Source organism: Pituophis catenifer, unplaced genomic scaffold (assembly GCF_029215685.1).
Source record: "Pituophis catenifer annectens isolate HBS135680 unplaced genomic scaffold, rPitCat1.0.hap2 SCAF_2, whole genome shotgun sequence".
Classification (NCBI taxonomy): domain Eukaryota; kingdom Metazoa; phylum Chordata; class Lepidosauria; order Squamata; family Colubridae; genus Pituophis; species Pituophis catenifer.
The window spans coordinates 132867509-132889327 of NW_027256882.1; the positions used below are offsets into that span (position 1 = coordinate 132867509).

At 40.6% G+C, this 21819-nt stretch overlaps 1 protein-coding gene across 2 annotated transcripts; it reads right to left on the minus strand.

The window, feature by feature from the left end:
* Nucleotides 1-3068: 3068 nt before the first annotated feature.
* On the minus strand, nucleotides 3069-19861 carry TSEN54 (tRNA splicing endonuclease subunit 54). 2 transcript variants are annotated; one of them, XM_070934626.1, is made up of 12 exons: nucleotides 19801-19861; nucleotides 17933-18097; nucleotides 14559-14622; nucleotides 13724-13807; nucleotides 12147-12245; nucleotides 9818-9870; nucleotides 9437-9532; nucleotides 7229-7851; nucleotides 6993-7053; nucleotides 5087-5203; nucleotides 4298-4487; nucleotides 3069-3348 (listed from the first exon to the last, which is right to left on the minus strand). In XM_070934626.1, exons 1-11 carry the CDS (start codon nucleotides 19842-19844, stop codon nucleotides 4337-4339), a joined length of 1557 nt encoding a protein of 518 aa, XP_070790727.1. In that variant the 5' UTR covers nucleotides 19845-19861; the 3' UTR covers nucleotides 3069-3348; nucleotides 4298-4336. The 2 variants fall into 2 exon arrangements, with proteins under 2 accessions (XP_070790727.1, XP_070790726.1); XM_070934625.1 differs by lacking the exon at nucleotides 3069-3348 and having other exon boundaries at nucleotides 3519-4487.
* Nucleotides 19862-21819: the final 1958 nt, after the last annotated feature.

Here is a 21819-nt window from a genome sequence, read left to right on the forward strand (position 1 = left end):
GGATTATAAGACGCTCCAGACTATAAGGCACACCTAGCTTTTGGGAAGGAAAACAAGAAAAAAAATCTGCCTCTGCCTCCCAGCAATTTGCCACCTTGCAGCAAACAGCAAACAGCCTGGTCAGCTTCAGCACAGCCTGATTTAGCACGAGCAGCTGATTTGGCAGTTGGATCGGCTTCCCTGAATACCGCCGATCAGCCGCTGTCACCGCCCATTGCTGCCGCTGATAGCTGTGCTGTCTGCACAGCCCATTTTTGGCGCGTTTTCAGCCTGTTCCATGCAGCAGGGATCTCCACCGCCTATCCCCGCTGCCTGGAACGGGCTGAAAATGGGGCGCATGGAGGCCTAAAACGGGACGAGCATAGACCAAAATGGGGCGCGTGAGGCAGCTCCGATCCCCGCAGCCTGGAATAGCTGATTGGTGGTATTCCGGGAACCTGATCCAATCGCTAATCGGCTGCTCGTGCTGAATCAGGCTGTGCTGAAGCTGGCCAGGCTGTTTGCTGCAAGGAGGCAAATTGCTGGCAGGCAGAGGCTGAAGAGTGGGGGCCGGCGGGTGGGCGGGGCTTCGGCAACATTAGCTCTATAAGACGCATAGACATTTCCACCCACTTTTGGGTGGGCGGGAGGAAGTGCATCTTATACACCAAAAAATACAGAAGTATCTCCTACTAGATCCTTTCCAACCCATCTGGATTTATTCAGCAATAGGCTGAATAAATCTTGTAATACCCATCTTTTCAGTTCTAAAGTTCATATTCTCAGGATTCTGTATACGTAGTCGACTTACGACGATTGCGCCCAAAATTTCTGTTGCTGAGTTGTTAAGTGAGTTTTGTGCCATTTTACAACCTTTCTTGCCATAGTTGTTCAGTGAATCAGTGTGGTTAAGTTAGTAAAGTGGTTGTTAAGTAAATTTGGTTTCCTCATTGACTTTGCTTGTCAGAAGGTCGCAAAGGGTGATTACATGACTCCAGGACACTGCAGCCATCATAAATGAGTCAGTTGCCAAGCATCTGACTTTTGATCCCATGACCATGAGGATGGCACAATGGTTGTAAATGTGAAAAATGGTCGTAAGTCCCATTTTTCAATGCTATTGTAACTTTGAATGGTCACTAAATGTACTGTTGTAAGTTGAGGACTACCTGTACTGAATAAACCCATTGCCTAGATTCACATGATTCATTGCAACTAACTATACTGCAACACAGTATCCTGAACTATAATCTAGCCAACCACATTTTAGTCTAGCATGTTAATTAGCTCACCCTACAGCTACACAATCTTCTTGCTCCTACTTATTATAGTTATATATGTCCCTACATACACCAAAACATCTTGGTAGAGTTAAACCAGTGTTTTTCAACTTTGGCAATGGCAACTTGAAGAGGTGTGGACCTCATCCCTCAGGATTTCTCAGCCAGCTTTGGTTGGTTTAAACTATAGTCAAGATGCCTTTCAGCCACATGTAAGGATTTGATTTTTTTCTAACATCTGTCAAATTTATTTTACCTTTCAGTCCACATCCTTGATGCCACTTTCTATTCAGAAAGAAGTGGGCAACCATTTATGGATTGCAATGCAAGGCTATGAAGAGTTTGTTCAGAAACCCACCATCATTCTCTGCTTTTTTTTCTTGTGTTTTTTCACTAACGCAGATAGATATACACAAAATCTAATTCAAGATTGAATACAATAGCAAATTAGGCTGGAAAACAATTAAATGTGTAGAAAAAAGTACTCTTCTATTCCTCTTCACGTGTAAGTTAATTGGAGCTGAACAAAAAGGTTTCTAAGGCAGGCCTAGTGCCTCCACCTCTCGTAGGGCCCTATTCCTACGTAAAAGTGAAGAGCTGAGGCGAATCATTTGCACGCTCTTCTTCTGGTGAAAGTACACACGCACTTATCACAATGAGCTGCTGCCCTTCAAAACTTAACCATCTCTACAAATCAGGAGTACCCAAATATCTCTCTTATCTGCTAGCTCTAATTAGGTTTTTTCAAATCTGGAGCAACTACACATGAAAGCAACCTGAAGCCCATCTCCAGTCCACACCGTCCAAATGATGAGGATTTCTTACAGAATGTCAGAGAGCAACTGTTTATAGAAGACAATATCCTTTGAACGGATATTTTGGCTTCCACGAGACACGAGATGATGTCGCTGCACATCCCTTTTCATGTAGCAGACAATCCACTGAGAGCTGTATGTGTGAAGGCTTTCTTCTAGTCCTTCAAACTCATGCAAATGCATTCAGAAGATTCCTAACTCTTGAGTGATATGGGGGCATTTTGTCTTTGACAAGTATGTAGTGCTTATTATCATAACTATAGACAATTTGTTAGAATTGCTGACAGTAGCTATTATAAACCACCACCAGAGAAGAAAGTCTCAAGGTACATATGCCCTATATCCAGGGGTGGGCTTCAAAAATTTTAGCAAGGGGTTCTCTGCCCGGTTGCTGGGTGGGCGTGGCCATGGTGGGCATGGCCTAGTCGGCCTCCTGTACTATGGTGGGGGGGCATTTTTGCGTTCCCCAGGCTCTGGAGGCTTTCTTTGAGCCTCCGGGAGGGTGAAAACGGCCTCCCCAGGTTCCGGAGGCCCTCTGGAAGCCGGAAACTGGCCCATTTCCAGCCTTCCCGAACTTCCGGTAGGCCTGTTTTTTGCCCTCCCAGAGCCTCAGTGCGCACCCTGCATTTACCTGCATCCAAAACGGGAGGGAGGGGCAGGGTGGGCGGGGCCAGGCAGAAGTGGGATTTGGAGATTCTCCAAACTGCACAGAATCCCAGCAGCCCATCCCTGCAATATCAGTAACCCATGCTCTGATCACCACTCAGCTGGTGGTCAACTAACTATAATTTCAATTCTGAATGGAATTTCCTCTGAAGAAGACACAGCAGCTCTGGCTGGTATATAATGCAGCAGGTGGACTTTTAAGCGGGACAATTCCAGCAGTGCAGAATTATACTTATATTAAATTCATTGCATCGATCATCCAAGATTTCCATTGAAATTCAAAATGCTGGTTGTTTTATTTAAAGGCCTACACTGCAGAACTTAAATGCATCACACAACATCTTGCCAGAGCCACTTCAGGCGTTTGGTCCAGATGGTCTGCTAAAACAAGTTACACAAGATATGATTCTTCTCTGATAACCCCCACCCTTTGAAAAATACCCTCGTGCCCATAAGTATGTGCAACTCCCATTTTTCAGAAACAGTTCAAAGACATGTTCCAATGAGCCTTTGGTTCCAGTTGACACTTATGGGTGCTGATCTGAATAGTTTTGCTCTTTGGTGATGGGCATTTTTTTTAAATCTTCATATTTGTTTCTCCTCTGGGACTGGGAGAGATTATACCACTATAAATATTTACAAATATATATATTTCTATGCATATATTGCATATATCATTTTGCCAAGAAAAGATGTTACATGAAATCTTTTAAAATTCTGTTAACACAAATAATTTTATTACTTCTGTTTCCAAACTGAAATAATTGAAAATGCAAAGTATTTTTTCTCCAATTTCTATGTAAAAATTCTCATGACAGCTATTCTTAAACAAGGAAATATTCAGTGCCTTTTTTCCTAGTAACAGTGCAAGGTTCAACTGCCTTGGAATTTCATAGTATGGAGAAAATATTAGGATCTGCCGGGGGGAAAATATAGCAACCAAGAATGTAAAATAAACTTGCTGATATAAACCCTTTTAAATTGCATCTAGAAGAGATGCTAGAAAGCAAAAATCGTGGCCTTCCACTAACCAAATCCTAAACAAATTAGATAATCTGCAAATAGAAATTAAGTGTTGATATAATTCCATTGATTCTGGCCTCCAACATTTCTTGTAGAAAAAATAAAAAAATGTTCTATATATCCAGCTATTCTAATATGTTCCATGTTTGTGTCTGGAACTGAAGATTACTAAGAAAAAAAAATATTTCTGTCTTTGCTATTTGATGATTCATGAAAGTAGCTTCCAACTTTTACATTCAGCTGATGCCGAAATATATTTTGGGATTCTGCCTAGGCTCAAATTCGTGAACTGTTCCAGATTGGCAGAAATGCTAGCTTAGGTAATAGGAAACTAAAAACAGAGAACTTGTGGATTAAAAGAATAAAATAACTGTGTTTCTAACCAGAAGAGATTTTGTTGGAATGGTTCTTTCTTTTTAGGCTCTTGCTATATAGAATATGTGTCCTACTGGCAGGACAGTACGTCAATCAGAACTCTGGGCGATATCCTACTGAACAATGTCAAACCCTGGGTAATCTTTTATTTCAACCCACCCATTCATAAAACAGCTTTTCCAAATGATACCCTCAGTATCAAGGATAAATATCAATTGGCAATTTGAACTCCTTAAAAGAGAAGAAAGCGAGGTTTCCATTGTCAACCAGAGCAAACACCACCGGAACATCTCCACTTTGATAAGACAGTTGCTTGACAATCTTCAGGGATGGGACCTGCTCATCAAAACTGGAAGAAAAAGAAAAACAACCCAACTTTTTTTTCCCATTTGATAATAATTTAATATTATTATTTATATTTGATAATAATAAATAATAAGAACAAACTAGACACAAGGACAGTTTTTTCTTTTTATTCTTGATTAATGTATTTTATTCTCCTTATGTATACTGAGAGCATATATATGAAAGATATTCCTTGTGTGTCCAATCACACTTGGCCAATAAACAATTCTATTCTAATTTTAAAGAGTCACATCATAAAAAGTATTACTGTATCTGGGGGCAAGAGATGGAACATATCTGTTCCAATGAAACAGGGAACTATTTTTTAAAAAAAAAAGAGTTTCAGGTCCCCATGGTAAAAGCAAGAACTCCAATAACAGCCAGTATTGTTAGATCCAGTAACTGGAGGATCTAGTTTCAGGGTGGACTGGCATCTGAAGTCCTAAATCTGTTTGGGCAGTCACCTATCACAACAGGTTCATCACAAACAGGACAACTGTTATCTCTTTCTTTCTCTTATCCATCAAAACAAACTGGACAAGCCATGTAAACACATGAGCAAAATCTATAACAGATTGAAATTAGATTACAAGTAACTATTACCTTTGAACGCACATCCGGACATAAGGCTTCCCAGGATCATTCTTTTTAAAAGTTGAAGCACCATCAGCAGGATACACATCAAAATCTATTTTTAGCTCTGATGAATCATTCTGTAATCTGTGGAGGTTAATCATTAGTACAAAAATTTGGCCATTCTCAGATGTGCCAAAGGAGGGGAAGGAAAAAAAAAAATTCAGGTACAGAAAATCTTAGCAGGACTTATAATTAGCCTTCTCCCTATCCTTTAGCAACCCCAAACAGTTAATGCTCAAAGTTGGTGGCACAAAGTCTCACTATTTAAGTCAGAAAGGACATGAAAACTATAGCATAGGTTGCAAACTATTCTTTTATACTAAGAAATCCTCAAATAATTCACTTTCCATTACTGGTTCAACCCTGTAAAAATTCTTTTGTTAGGACTGGGTTGGATGAAGGTGCTTGCTCCTCGAGGGTAGTTTAATGGTGAATTCATTAATTCCTGTGCCTCCCCGTGCCATGTATTCTTTCAGTTTTGTTTGCTTTTGTTTTGAGTAATTATTTACCAGATGTTTTACCCTATAATGCAAGCTGTCTAAAGTCACTTACTGAGGCAGCACAAAAATTGACAATAATAAACCAATTGCCACAGCTGTCAGATTTCCCAAAATGTTACTTTAAGTCCTCATCCATTGAAATATGATCCCTGAAGGCAATTGGATAATCCATACTGGACATGAACATGTCAGCAAGGAAAGGAAAGTAGCAGAATGGCATATCTGACTCAGAATTAAATTTTTAAATGGCTTTTTAAGAGTGGAATTAAATGGCAAGCAGCGGGAGCGGATGGTGGAAAAAATTACATCCCTTCTCCACAAACACTCGAATGTTTTCAATACAGAGGATCCCATGGGCTTGTTCTCGTGTCTAAAAAAAAAAGGCAGATAGCCAATGGTACACTGAATGACTAATGTAGCATGAACCTCAATTTCACTTCCCAGGCATGTAATTACAGTAAATACCAAACTGCCTCCTTAAACAGGAAAGCATTTGCATCAAGAGAAAAACCAAAACTCAGATAAATTTTAAGATTCCAGATATCTCCATCATTTTTAGCCTAAGGGCAAGAGGATTTCCTAAAAAATATTACATGCTGAAAAAAATTAAAGTAGACTTCCTCAACCTCACCTTCTTCCTTATTAGCTTGGGGACAAGGACAATTCTAGTTCAACATATCTGGAGAATACGAAGTTTGGACAGCTATACTTAAGACCAGCAGAGTATGCCTATTTGAATCTGAGACTTATTTACTTTTATTGGCATTTTGTTAAAAGAATTGCAACTTAACAATTAACACTTTACAAGACAAGAGACATGTATCGTGGTGCACTGCATGAAACACCTTCAAAATTGGATGGAATTATTTGCACTGCACAGAGGCTTAGGGGATTTAAGATTAGGTGCTGACCTTTCAAGTAATGCTTCTGACATACAATTTGTCGTGCTATGGATGCTGGGAAAATGATTTGGAAGCAGTCCTTTGCATCACACATGAACACAGCACATTGCTGCTACTCATTAAAGCAGCTGGATTTTTCATGATCCTGTGCGACCCTGAAAAATACTGCTTTAATGAATAATAGAGATGCCACACGCAAATAGGGGCAGAAGAACCACTAGTTCCAGAATGTTTTCCAAGTATAAACTAATGATTTGTAATGCTTGGAAGTAAACATCCCCAGGTATATGCTATATGAGAAGAACCTATGACCCTCCAGAAGTTGTTGAACCTGAACAGCCAGAGCTCCAACTGGTAGGGTGTTGCAGAGGGCTAGAGGTTCTGCATCCTGCTCAATATGACTGTTGCTCATACCTACAATTACTGGGACAGGTTAAAAGCATTTAGCTCATTTTCTGGTTTGATACTTACTGAAATGCTTCCTCCAATAAGCGTGAGGGTTGGAAAACACTGATCTGTTGAAGGATGTCAGCTGGAAGGGAAGGAAAGAAAAGAAATTTGGATTAGGGCCTTCACAAAACATGTCTCTGCCGCCAAGCCAGCTATTCTGGCATTCAGAAATACCCATCACCTTAAACAAGGTGGTATATATTCTTCTTCAGAGAACAAAAGTCAGATCTTTCTCTCTTTTTCAGAAGCCACAATACCTGTGGAAAGTCCTTGGCTTGGTTTCACAAGTGGGGCGATTGTCTGTATGCAGAGATCTTCCCGATCACTCTTCTCTCTCAGAAGTGCCTTGTACTCTTGCCAGGTGGTGCAACGCCGGACTTCGGCATCCTCATTGACACTGATTTTGTATCTGCTCTCCCACTTCAGCTGTTCCTGTTCCTTGCGGGTCAACCGCTCGTGTTTCTGGTTGAGCCGCCTGCGCCAATGGCTTGCGTCAATTGCCTGTGCTGTTACATTCTCTGGGAGGAGCCTCTTATCAGGCTCTGGCAGGAAGACTTCAGGGCAATCAGCACCCATGTTAGGAAAATCAATGGAGGTGAAATTCCACCTGGATGTACGCATATCCTTATGGCTTTCCCCAAAGGTCTTCCTACATGTCTCTTTGTAGTCTTGAGCACAGGTGGGCAATTCGCCGCAGTCTCTTGTGACACTTGAAGATGGGACCAATTCAACATTTGCAATTTTTGGATCCGGTGTCTTTATTGTTGCTTTGGGTGAACCATCTGATGCAGTAGAACTGGAATTAGCATGATGGATCTTAGCCTTTTTAGGTGACCGTTCTTGGGATTTCTCAGATAGCTTGGGTGTCTTCTCTTGTGATCTTATAAAAGAGAAGAGGATAAAAACATGGGTACAGATTATCTGTTACTATCCCTGAATTATTCAAACACATTATTCATAAACTGTCTTTCGTTCAAAAGGATGCAAGTAATTATACCTCAGTTACTTTTAATCATTTTTTCAACCAATAATTCAGTCCATTCAAAAACCTCTAGACGTGTAAAATACTCAAACAACTCCTTAGTTGCTGGATCAAACTGAGGGTTTAAAAGTGACAGCTTTTGTTTGATCGTTGTGAACCAATGACAGGCAGCATGCAAGTTTAATGAAGTAAAACAGTTTAATTTCTTAACAGTTTATTAAACTAGCTACGTCAGTTGAATTCTGAACCACTTGAAGGGTCTTAACTATTTTTGAAGACAGCCCCATGATATTAAACATTCCTAGAGCATAAATCCACCATAGCAAGGCTATCCCTGTTCAGGAAAGGGCATTGCTATATGTCAGGAAAAAATGCTAAGGGTTTACCTGCTTCTTCAGTGGGTATGCACTTTCATCCAGAATACATCTAGTACCAAATTTTTAAACCTGCAAACCACCTGTTTACCAATAAAGTTTCCTTCTTCTCGAGACTTTAACTTACTTATCCATATTTATCCCTCTGCCAAATCCAGATAGTGATTTAGCATCTCCAGACCCTCCCTTGATTAAGGTAACTCAGAGAAACAAAACTTGGTGTTCCCAACATAATGATGATCATATTTCAAATCCTTCAAAATGACTGACCTCATATGTACTACTTAAAATGGCAACAGGGTGATCCCCCTATAGTGTGTCACTCACAAGAGGCACTCCTGATTTTTTTTTTTTTAAAGTGGGCAAGTCACACAGGTATGTCTTGTAATATATTTTTCTTACTAACTATAGCTAACTTTTTCTTTTTTTAAAATCAGGGACCAGAAATCTATGATCCTCAGGTACTCCCACTATAGGAAGTCCTTGACTTAACGACTGTAATGGAACCTGCCCATCATGGTTATAACTTGTGACAGTCATCAATATGTTCACTTACGTGACTAAGCAAATTTTCTGACCTTTTTTGCAGTAGTCATTAAGTGAATCTGCAGTTGTTAAGCGAAGCAATGGTTCACTACGGGCACGGTTTTGCCAAAAAACAAAAATAAATGCCAGTTTTGGGCAAAAACATTGTAGAATGCCATCATATTACCACAGAATGCTGCAAACATCATAAATATGGACCAATTGATATAAGAACATGAAATGTGGTCATGTGATCGCAGGAGGGGCACAATTGTCAGAACTTCAAATTCAGGACAAAAGTACCCTAAGAGGTCCGTCGTAACCTCAAATAGTTTCTCGGCAATGGGTTGTAAGTTAAAGACTGCCTGTAATGGGAGTACCTGTATATCACACTATCGGCCATGTTGGCTGTGGTTGCTACAAATTATGTTCAGCAGTAACTGGAGAGCTACTCGCTCTCCATCTAGAGCAAGAGACAAATACGAAGACAAGAACAAAACAGATGCATTTCTCAGTGCTTAATTCCATGCCCACCTAGGGCTAGCTTGTCAAGGCCATCACTCCCACTGCCCACATGCTTTTACCCAGGGCTGGAGCATCTCCTCTTGTGGCTGCTTCTCTCCCTGCTTTGGTAGTGGCTATCCAGATTCAGCTGCCTCTCGTAAGGTGTTGGAACAGTGCTGTAAAAGAGAGATCCCCCCCCACCCAAAAAAAGATCAAAACAATCGGTTCAGAGACAGCAACAGGTCACACTAGAAAAGCAAACCTTTTCTCCTTTTTCTTCACTGATTAACCACCTGCTCAGTTAAAATCAAACAGAGAAGCAAAAGACTGAAAGAGAAATACAATCATCTCAGGAAGTAGGGATATTGAGAGGGGAGAAGAGGGAGCAACCGTGCAAAGTTAAAGAGATTCATAATGGACACAGTGCCAGGAGAGAGGGAAAATGATTGTCAAACAATTACCTGGAATGGAATCTCAAAACGATGTAACCCAGTCGCTTCAAGTGGCTATATACCTTACAATAGGGATGAAATGTAAGCAGTTCACATGAGAAAGGACTCTACGTTCTTTAGAGATTCAAATATCAAACCCTTTTTTAACCTGAACTGTTGTGTGAATGAAAGCCACCTTCCTATTGGTAGGTGGTTCACACATACAATGTCTCCCATATATACATACAGCACGATTTGTAGATGCTCCCAGTTGTTAAAAAGGTGTTATCTATATCAAAGAGGCATTTAAATAGCCATTTGTCATGCAAACAAAACCTTGAATACATTAAAGTCAACTGCACAAAATCAATTTAACTGACTGAACTTGCAGTCTTCACAAAGCACAGAAAATTAGGGCTACAAGATCCACACCAGAAGGAAGCTGTGGCAAACTATTTCCATAAGGCTGCTAAGAAAACATAGGCATATCCATGTAGTTACTAGGAGTTGAGCCCCATTTGAGGGAAACTTTTCTTTTTTAACTTCCAAGTAAACATATAAAATTGTAGTACAAAAGTGATGGGACCCCAAAGCAACAAATGATACGGGGGTAGTTAACATGCTGCATCATTTTTAAAATTTAACAATGATCTCTTTTCATTTGAGTACAACAAACATTGGGTTTTTTTCCATCCGCCTAGAGAAGATCACAATTTTAACTGAGATTTTGTTCCCCTAAGTCTCTTAAGGATTCTAATCAACATTGAAGTCTCAGCTGAATAAACTTAAGAACACCATAGAAAGGTTTCACTGATATCTGCTCTCTTTTTAAAACAAACCACCGCTTAAAAATAAGGAAGAGACTATATAATACATAATAATCAGATATTACAAGAGGCACAATTTAGTCTTTGCATAGATGAAGGTATGAAAAATTATTAACAAGTTATGTTCTAAATTATTAACAAGTTAAACAATGATGTTTTACATTCAACCATCAAGCTAAGGACACTTGCCTGAATTCTGTACTTTGAGCCTAATACTGTATTTGCTCAGGCCATTCAGCAATATCTAGGTTGGACTGCAACTTGATATATTTACCGTATTTTTCAGAGTATAAAATGCACCTTTTTCCCCCCTAAAAGGGGATGAAAATTTAGGTGTGTCTTATACACCGAATGTAGCCCTGCCCACCCACTGGCCCCCACCCTTTGGCCTCTGCCTCCCAGCAGTTTACCTCCTTGCAGCAAACAGCAAGAAAAAATAGCTCCTTTCAGCTTTAGCACAGCCTAATTAGCACAAGTCTGGGCCTCCAGACTCTCAGCTGTTTTGCTCTCAGCTGTTTTGGGCAGGCCTCTGCTGCTTGCTGCAAGAAGGTAAATTGCTGGAGCAGATTTTTTTTTTCCTTGTGCTAATCAAGCTATGCTGAAAACGAAAATTAAAGTAAAGCAGGCTGTTTGCTGTTTGCTGCCATGAGGCAAAATTGCTGGGAGGCAGAGGCAGAGGCAGATTTCTTTTTCTTGTTTTCCTCACCAAAAAAAGTAGGTGCGTCTTATAGTGCAGTGCTCTGAAGTATAAGCACTGCACTATATGCTTATACTCTGAAAAATATGTTAAGTGCCATTATTGATGCTTCAAAGGCATGATTAGAAACAGGTTTTTAATGAGTGATTTCCCCTTTTCAGTCCACTCTACTTTTTAAGGAATACCATCGATATCATACTGCAGAGTACAGATAGTCCTCGACTTACAACAGTTCATTTAGTGACCATTCAAAATTACAACAGCACTGAAAAAAGTGACTTATGATCATTTTTCACACTTATGACCATGGCAGCATCCCCATGGTCAAGTGATTTACATTTCGATGCTGAACTCACATTTATGACAGCTGCAGTGTCCCGGGGTCATGTGATCCATTTTTGAGACCTTCTGACAAGCAAAGTCAATGGGGAAACCAGATTTGCTTAATATCCGTGTTACTAATTTAAGAACTGCAGTAATTCACTTAACAAATGTGGTCAGAAAAATTGTAAAACGGGGCAAAACTCTAACAAATTTCTCACCTAACAACATAAATTTTGGGCTCCACTGTGGTCATATGTTGAGGACTACCTGTGGTATTGTCTGTATCGTGTATGCTGCTGTCCAACAAAGCTGGACAGCAGCATTCACTGCATAAGCAGTTAACCTCAAACTTCAATGAAATATCCTCACATGCCTTTTCCCGTCAACTTAACTGCACAACTAATTGTGATAATGTAATTACAGCAGAATTGCCGGCTTTGAAATTTAATGCTTCTTTTAAACTGCCAAATTTCACTTCCATAGATGTTGAACTCCAAATTTCGAAATGCACCTGGTATTTTAGTAGGCTGACCGACTTTGGAGACAGCAGATCCTCATATGCTTCCTGGACTGACAAAGGTAGGTCTTTGTAGAATAACTGAAGGGATCCCTGTAAGAAAAAAAAAAAATAAATGTTCAGGAACTGTGCAACCCTATCTTTGTGGTGATTGCCTCAGATATTCCCTGGGGTCTGAAGACCTACACATGTCAATTGGATGTCTGCAGATATATTCCTCATGTAACAAGGGTCATTGGGGCCAGAATTTGAGTCCTTAAGTGATACAATTATAAAGTGTGATGCATCATGACAGCATCATTTAGCGATGGCAATCCCAGCAGTTCCCATTCCTGTTGTTAAATGAGGATTGGGGGTTAAAACAGGACTTCACATGATTATAACTTGGATCTTTCTGTCAGTTTCCATCAAACAAACTCAATGAGGAAGACAGTTGGAAGTTGCACTTAGGTGGCTGGCAAGCCATGCAGCAGGCAGATGAATCCTGCAATGCAAATGGGCAGGGTGTAAGTGTTGTAGCCTGATGCAAGGGACGCCAAGTGTGTGGATGTATGCAGCGCAAGCATAGCTGGGTAGGGAAGCATGGTTTCTTGGAAGAAGAAGCAATGGCAGCAAAAACAACTTGCAACCTTACCCTTGCTTCTAAACTGACTTTACTTGTGGAAAGCCAGCAGGCAAGGTTGCAAATAGTGATCCCATGACCATGGGATGTTGCAACCATCACATATGTGAGTCAGTTATCATGTGCCTGAATCGCAATCATGTGAACACATGGGTGCTATGACAGCCACGACTTTGAGGATTGGTTGTTAAGTACCACTTGTTCAATGCTTTGAACAATTGCTGAATGAGTGGTTGCTAACCTGTAATCTCAAGATACAGGAATTGGTTTTACAGTACAATATGGCTTATAGAATGATCACACAGAATGATCACACAAACCCACAGAATGGGCCACTTGGGGGCAAATTCTGTAAATAAAACACCTGCAATGAAAATACTGCAGCAGCTTTGACGATACCCAATTCCAAGAATTATACACCGGTATTTATAAAGTCATGTACATCTGTAGGTTTCAAACAGATGTGCTTTCTGCAGAAGAAACTAGTGTTGCAATATCAAGGAATGGGAGATGGGAACATTTCCTGCGAGTCTGCTTATCCCAACCTGCATGTTCATAAGAAAAGGTCTGAGGTGAAGAGGTGGCATTTATTCAGAAGATCTTCTGTGTAATCCTGATTGTGCAGGATTCTCAATCCTATGGAGATTGCAACCACTCTTAGCAGTGTGGTTACACTCTCATTTTAGACGTTCCCATTAGTACGAGGTTAAGACAGAGAGGCAACCCCCCTAAACAGATTTCTTCCTTCTCTTGAAAAAGTATTATATGGCTGTAGTCATTCTAGCATCCCTGCCTCCTAATCGTTTTCCAAATACTTAGACATCTTTCTTTCTTAATTTACATGATTATTCTGTGGCAAAATTTGGAACTGTGTGTCCAGACAACAGAACAGGGGAGATGCTTAGCTACACGAAACTGCTTCATAAGCTTGTGGATGTGATTTACTTACACATTCCAGGAGATACAAGGCTTCTTCTGGCAGCAGGCACTGCTTTCCATGCTGTGTAAAACCCATGGTGTGCCAGAATTTCCCCTGATGGGAACAAAAAAACATTGTTAATTTAGGAGATCAATCCCAATCTCTATTAACATTTCAAAAAGAACAAAATAAGCCCAGGATTGTTGGAGCATTCTAGGAGACTTTCACTCAGTGATTCAGTCGGACCTTCTCTATCTGAATTAAGGCTGTACTGAAGAAGGGAATTTCATCCTTGTGCCAAAGGCTTGAATTACAATTAGGGAACATAAAACCCCAGAATTCTTGGTCTCTCAATGCACCCTATTGTATGTGTGTGGAGAAAGTTAGCCTGATGTCCGGTTCTCCCAGGGATTGAATTATTGGAGGTGAGACAATAAGAATAATTCAATAACCTTGTTGTCTTAACTTTCAAAACAGCTGTCTTTTAGACCACTACTAGGGGGGACAGAAAAGAAATCAAGAGTAAAAGTTAACAGATTTCATTTGCTCATCCCATATCTTCTTTACCCACATATCACCTTCCAAGAATCATAGTTGGTTCCAGTATAAACAATGGCACAGCTACAAGCTAAACACTGCAAATACAATTTTTATTTTGAGCAATCTGATGAAAGAGAGAGGGCACACATTATTCAGTGGCAATGTCATAATATGAAAACTGAAATCAATCCTACTACATCTGGCTCTGATCTGAAAGAAGCCTCTGGCTACTGGTATGTGCTGCTCTGAGATAGAAGCTGGTAACAGTAAGTTATTTAAGAGAGTAGGAATGACATCATATAAAAGATACAGTAGTAAAACTTACTGCAGGGGATTTCAGTTCCACAATACCTTCCTGGGGCTTCCACTCAGCCTTCACCAAACTTCCCCTATAAAGGAAATTTAAAAAGAAGAATCTCTATCTGTTCATTCTCCAATATTCTTGGCCATAAAAAAGGGTTAAGAAGTTATTTTAATTTTAACAGGAAGCAGAAGATTTACATCTTCTTAAAATAGGTACAGAGCAGCTCCAGAATTACTATGCATAAACAACAAAGCAGATTATTGAAACTTTCCCTTCCAAAATCCATGTTCTACCAGCACAGAACAGCTAACAGAAAAGAGACAGATCTAAGAAGAAATAATTTGTGGTGTCTAGATTATAGAGCACTTACTAGGATTTTAAATATGTTAAAAGAGAGTGAAGTTGAGGTTGCTTTCTGTACTTTGGAAAAGCAGCTGTAGCCAAGCAGAAATGCTTCCCACCCCCACATCCCTCATGCCGTCATACATTCACTTTACTCACAAGCACTAAGCATCTAAGTTGCAGCTGCCTGTGATAATTGAGCCACTCCCTGGTGTTTTCAAAGATGTGCTGACGTCCAGAGGCAGCATCTCTCCACCTCAGGCCCTTGGCTTACAAGAGCAAATGCTAAGACAGTGGAGAGGGGAGTAGGAGGAAAGGTGATAGCAAATAGCCTATAGAGGGGAAGTGGAAGTGGTGGCATGAGATTGGCTGCTATTATGAGCTGGCAAGAGGACTTTCATTCAACTGCCAGGACCACAAGCTACTGTATATCCTGCTGGGAGTTCTGTTTAGAGCTTTGCCTGGAGCTTGGCAGCACCTAGAAAAGGAGCAACCACACTGAAACAGCACCCCATCCCAACCAGTGCAAGAACTTTTGGAAAAAGACAAAGAGTTGTATGCTACTTTGTAGACTTTGGAAACTTTTTTTTAAAAAAAACCTGAGTGTTAAAAGACTGGTATAAAGTATTAAAAACATGTGGTCACAGCAACTTGCAAGTCCTAGATGGGTCGAGTTGACCCAAAGTAGCTTGTTGTTTGGGAAGGTAAGTGCTGAAATAGAATAGAATAGAATAGAATAGAATAGAATAGAATAGAATAGAATAGAATAGAATAGAATAGAATAGAATAGAATAGAATAGAATAGAATAGAATAGAATAGAATAGAATAGAATTTTTATTGGCCAAGTGTGATTGGACACACAAGGAATTTGTCTTGGTGCATATGCTCTCAGTGTACATAAAATAAAAGATATGTTCTAATAAATAAAGCATCGTGTATAGATTTGCTATGCTGGGATGTATCCATTCCTTGGAAAACAAAAAACCCTCACCTCAATTTCATTATGAAATAGTTAGACTGTCAGAAAACCTTATAAAAGTGGTCCATGGCCCCTTATATGACATTAGTTTACTTCAGGATAGATACTGTGAAAAAGAGAAGCATCTCTCCATATATCTGATTGGCAGGTTTCACAAGCCAACGACATTTTTACAAGAGACTTTCTGCAAATATCTGTAACCAGGCAGATTCAAAACAAGCGAAGTAGCTTCTCAGGCAAACCCTAGGCGCTTGGATTTTTAAAGGGAAAACTTACTCCTCATATTTAACCCCAAAATTCCAAAATAGTGCAGACCTTTCCATATGTCAGATATAATCATAATCCCTGCACCAATCAACAATCTAATGGTCACATTTTGTACCAACTGTCGCATCCAGATGTAGCCCGTATGCCTCTTCATGAAATTTATATTCTATTTTTTTTAATTTTTAAATCAACATACAAAAGTCTAGCTGTTCTTCAGCCAAAAGAATAATTCTTGTTAAGATCCACCCATTCATGAGTGGCTGCAGCCTACAGGTAAAATCTAATTGCACAAATCTGCTACCATTTAGTAATCCTGGAACAATGTAGGATTGACATATACAACTTTCAGAGGAAATGCAATTTCCTTGCATATAAATAAACCTCAATCCCTGAGCTGATTTTCTATTGACCAGAATCTCTTCTGTCTTGTTTGGATTTAAACAGAGTTTGTTGCCCATCATCCATTTAAATTTTGTCACTAGGGTATTAATTGGGCAACTGTATAAATTTGTTTAATAAGTAAATAAATAAATATCTTGGCTAAGTCTAAAGTTCAACACTCTGGACTTCTATCTTGAAAGTATGTCAAGCTGCAACAAGGTTGAATGTGCATCATTGAGCCAGAAACTGGTCTAGTGGTTAAGGCTCCAGGCTAGAAAGTGGGAGACTCCAAGTTCAAGTCCTGTGTCAGCCATGAAAGCCATCTGACTTTGGGCCAGTTCTCTCAGCCCAACCCATCTCACAGGGTTATTGTTGTTGAGGGGAATATAGGAGCAGGAAGATGTGTTGGATATGTTTGCTGCCTTGAATTATTTGCAAAAATAATAAAGGTTTGATAAAAATAAATAAGCATATATAAAGCTCTGAATGAGTATTATCACCTATTTCATGTAAATATTGATCACAGAGAGTAAGGAAGAGTCTGTCAATAATGTTGACTAACAAATTTTCATCCTACCTTCCAAATCCAGATAGGAAGCTAGGAAAACCCAGAAAACATTGTGGTAGAGAGCTACCTCTCTGTTATTACATAGTACACATACCCACACAATCACAAAGGATACTATGGCCATTAATGTCAAAAGCATCTAATATTTCCAGCATTCCCCTTTTTAAGTAGATCAGGGGTGTCAAACTGGATTTCTTCGAGGGCCGGATCAGCATTGTAGTTCTCCACAGGCCAGCTGGGGGAGGGGGGGGAGATGGGATGGACACCTCCTACAGGACTTTGCCGGCCAAAATGAGGCGTGGGGAGCGTGCACGCCCTGTTTTTGGCCTGGACGGCCTCCTGCAACACTTTGCTGGCCAATACGGGGCATAGGGGCCGTGCCCCCCGCCCATTTTGGCTGGCAAAGTGTTGCAGAGGCCATCCAGGCCAAAAACGGGCCATGCAGGGACCGCGTGTGACCCCCCCGCACCCCATTTTGGCTGCCAGATGCGTCCAGAGGCTTTGCTATTTCCACGCAGGCCCTGAGGGCCTGATTTAAGCACCCCTGATGTAGATCAGACAACAAGAAAACAAAAATAGTCAGTGCCATATTTCAATTTAAAAACCTGACTCAAATGTGTCTGGACTCTACCTTTATCTCAGATTGTGAAACAACCATCTTCTCAGTTATTTAGCTAAGAACTGTGTATTTGAGAACTGCTTGAAACTCTCCAGTTTGCTGGAACAAGAAAAGTTTTTCCCTTTCCTGTTAACAGAGTCCCTTGTGTAGAACTGGAAAAGCTAAAAACATACTAGACAAAACATTTTAAATTAATTGATAGTTTAGTACTTTAGTTCTAGGCATAATTTATACATACAACCGCACAACACGCTCTTCCTCCAAAAGTTGCCAGTGTTCTTTCCGACATTGACGCAACTTCGATTCTTGTTCTTCTGCTCCATCAGGAATGAAATCTTTCTGACCAAGTGAGCGCTGTGGGATCTTGTGATCACGTGTTCGAGCTGCCAGCAGTTCTGCTGGGCTTCACGGGGGGAGGAATCAGGGGAGAGAGAAGGTAAGAATAATCACTTAAATATTCAATTTTTCCATGATGGATTCCTCCAAATATGCTAAACAGTAGCAGATCAGACCACAAGTCTATTTAGCCAGCACTATTTCCTAGCCAATTCCAACAACTGCTATTACCCACTTTCTAAATATCCTATTATTCAACTTCCCCAAATCACCCCAGGTTTTAGTATAAAGATAATTTCCGTTTACAATGTAAGTACACACCAATGTTTCTCCATCTTGGCAACTTTAAAATATGTGTACCTTCAACTTCCAGAATTCCCCAATCGCCATACTTAAAGTTGCCAACATGGAAAATTGCTAGTATACACACTTCTAATCTTTTCTCTAAATTAAAAGCTTAAACCTTGTGTCCTTTCAAGGAGAATTACTGTCGGGGCCCTACATAACGTCTAGTTTGCATGTGTATTTTTGCCAAAATGTCCACCCTACATGGCTCTTTTGCTCATTTTAGGGAAATTATTATTATTATTATTATTATTAATCAAATTTCTATACCGCCCTACTCCCGAAGGACTCAAAATCCCTTTGATTTCCTCAAACTCTGTTTTTGTACAAGTAGTCCTCAACTTACGACAATTGAGCCCAAAATTTATGTTAAGTGAGAAATTTGTTACGTGAGTTTTGTGACTTTATTTACATTTGTTAAGCGAATCACCGCAGTTGTTAAATTAGTAACACAGTTGTTAGCTGAATCTGGTTTCCCCACTGACTTTGCTTGTCAGGTCACAAAAGAGGATCACGACTCTGGGACCCTGCAACCATCATAAATGTTACTTGTTAAGCAACCAAATGTAAATCACGTGACCGTGGGGATGCTACAATGGTCATGTGAAAAATAGACATCACTTTTTTCAGCGATGTAACTTTGGTCACTTAGCAAACTGTTGTACCTTTACTTACCTTCCTTAATAGTCATTTACTTTTTAAAATAGTTTTAGTTTAATTCATTTCACTACAGGGCAGAGAGACAGAACCGATCATGAAATAAATTGAAGTCTATTTCTATTCTATTGTTGTGATGCTTTCTCATTTCTTTCCATTTTTAGTATATATATATACTCTTAACATGCACACACACACACACACACACACAGGCGTTCTGCTTTGCTCTTTTAGCTCCTGAGATTACCTGCTAATCTGCCTATCTCGACCTCTCTCTGCCTGCAATATTTTATTTTCTTCTCTTCCCCTTCAATCCCTATAGGAGAAGCAGCCCCGAGAAGGCCAGACTATTGCAATTCCTCGAAAAAAATGTGATTTCTGCTAAGAGAAAAGGAACGAGCTCTATATACAATTGAAGTCATTTCTAGGTAGGGCGGGACCAGCTGAGCAAACAGAATGGGTGCGCACCACTCACTGAAAAGCACCCGTAGCCTCTTATTTCCTCCCTGCCTGGTTGAAACCACTGCTCCTGCATCGCGTGTGCAAGCGGGGCTTTCCTGGAGCAAAACTCCCGGCTTGCAGATGTCAGAACGGCCCGGGGAGGAGCCGCACGTGGCAAAGGCGCAGGAGGGAGAAGCATAACGCCCGTCCCTCCAACACTTCCGGCCTTCCCTCCAGCCACCCATCCTCCCCCCGCCCCCCCGGGGAGGGAGGCGGCTCCTTTAATCCTCCTCATCCCCACGCCGTTCCTCCCTCCCTTGCAGATACCTGAGTAAGCGACGTCCGGCCGGAGGTTCTTCTTCGGCCTCCATGGTTAGGAGCCAGTTCGCAGCCACTTCTTCGAACTTCCGCTCTTGCCCGCCTTGCCCGCTGGGTCCTAGTGCCGTAATTAATCAGCCTTCCGAGCCCCGCGGCTCAGAATTGGCCTGGTTGAAAACAATTCGTAGTCTCTGAAAAGAAAGCCGACCGGGCGGGCACTATCAGCGGGATAAACCAAGTTTCTAATCCAAATTCTGTTTCAGATGGGATTCCCGTCCCTCCATTCATCCAGTCAAGCGTTAAGCACAGAAGAGTTGCGGCACTTTGGCGTTTAGTCATGCTGACCACACTTGAGACTTTCAAGAAAAGATTGGACTGCCATTTGTCAGAAATGGTGTAGGGTCTCCTGCTTGAGCGGGGATGGGGGGGGTTGGGGTTGGACTAGATGACCTATAAAGTCCCTTCCAACTCTGTTAATCTGTTAAACCATAAAGGAAGAAGTGTCATCACACAGTGGTCTAAGGCACCCTGTTATTAAGCTGGTTATTAAGACCAGCTGCCTGCAATTACTGCAGGTTCAAATCTCGCCAAGGCTCAAGGTTGACTCAGCCTTCCATCCTTTCCAAGGTAGATAAATTGAGGACCCAGTTGTGGGGGCAATAAGATGACTTTGTATAAATATACAAAAGGATGAAGGCTATTGCTGAGCACATTGTAAGCCGCCCTGAGTCTCTGGAGAAGGGCGGCATATAAATCAAATTTTAAAAAAAAGATGTGGAGGAGCCTTTATTTTAACTGGGTATGGCTAGAAAAGAAGGGCTAGGGGTGACATGATAGCAATGTTCCAATATTTGAGAGACTGCCACAAAGAAGACGGGGGTTAACCCATTCTCCAAAGCACCTAAAAGCAGGGCAAGAAGTAATGGATGGAAACTAATCAAGGAGAGATCCAACCTAGAACTAAGACAGCAGAACAATTAATCAATGGACCAACTTGCCTTCAGAAATTGTGGGTACTCCAACACTGGAAGTTTTTTTAAAAAAGATTGGACAACTATTTGTCTGAAATGGTATAGGGTTTTCTACATGAGCGGGGGTTGGACTAGAAGACCTCCAAGGTTTCTTCTAACTTGTTATTCTGGATGCCACTGCTAGATCAAATTGGGTATCCCAGGGCTCTGTTTTAGGCCCAGTATTCTTCAACATATTCATCAATGATTTGGACAAGGGGATAGATGGGGAACTCATCAAATTTGCAGATGGCACCAAGCTGGCAGGAATAGCCAACACTCCAGAAGATACGCTTAAGATACAGAAGGATCTTGACAGACTTGAAAATTGGGTGCTATCTAACAAAATGAAATTCAATGGTGAAAAAAGTAAGGTTCTACATTGTAAGTAAGGTTCTAAATTGGTCCCCGTGGTTAGTTATTCCCATATGTTCTCATTTCAAGAACAAGTTTTTAAATCTTTCCAGCTTAGTGTATTTCAGATGTGCAAGGCTTAATCCATAACCCACAGCTAGCACATCTTTTAAACGTAGACTCAAGAGTTTCTTAGTCTAGTGAGAAGAAGGATTAGGGGTGACATGATAGCAATGTTCCAATATTTGAGGGGCTGCCACAAAAAAGAGGGAGTCAACCTATTCTCCAAAGCACCAGAAGTCAAGATAAGAAGCAATGGATGGAAATTAATTGAGAGAAGCAACCTAGAACTAAGGAGAAATTTCCTAACAGTAAGAACAATTAACCAGTGGAATGGTTTGCCTTCAAAAGTTGTGGATGCTCCATCACTGGAGGCTTTCAAGAAGAGATTGGAGAGCCATTTGTCTGGAATGGTATAAATTCTTCTGTTTGAGCAGGGGGTTGGATTAGACGACCTCCAAGCTCCCTTCCAAGTCTGTTATGTTAATTGTAGAGTCCAGCCAGATTGAACTATCAAATTCTATTGACAGGAGCTCTGGTGGCTCAGCAAACTAAAGCACTGTTACTAACATCCACTTACTTTATTTATTTATTTATTTATTTT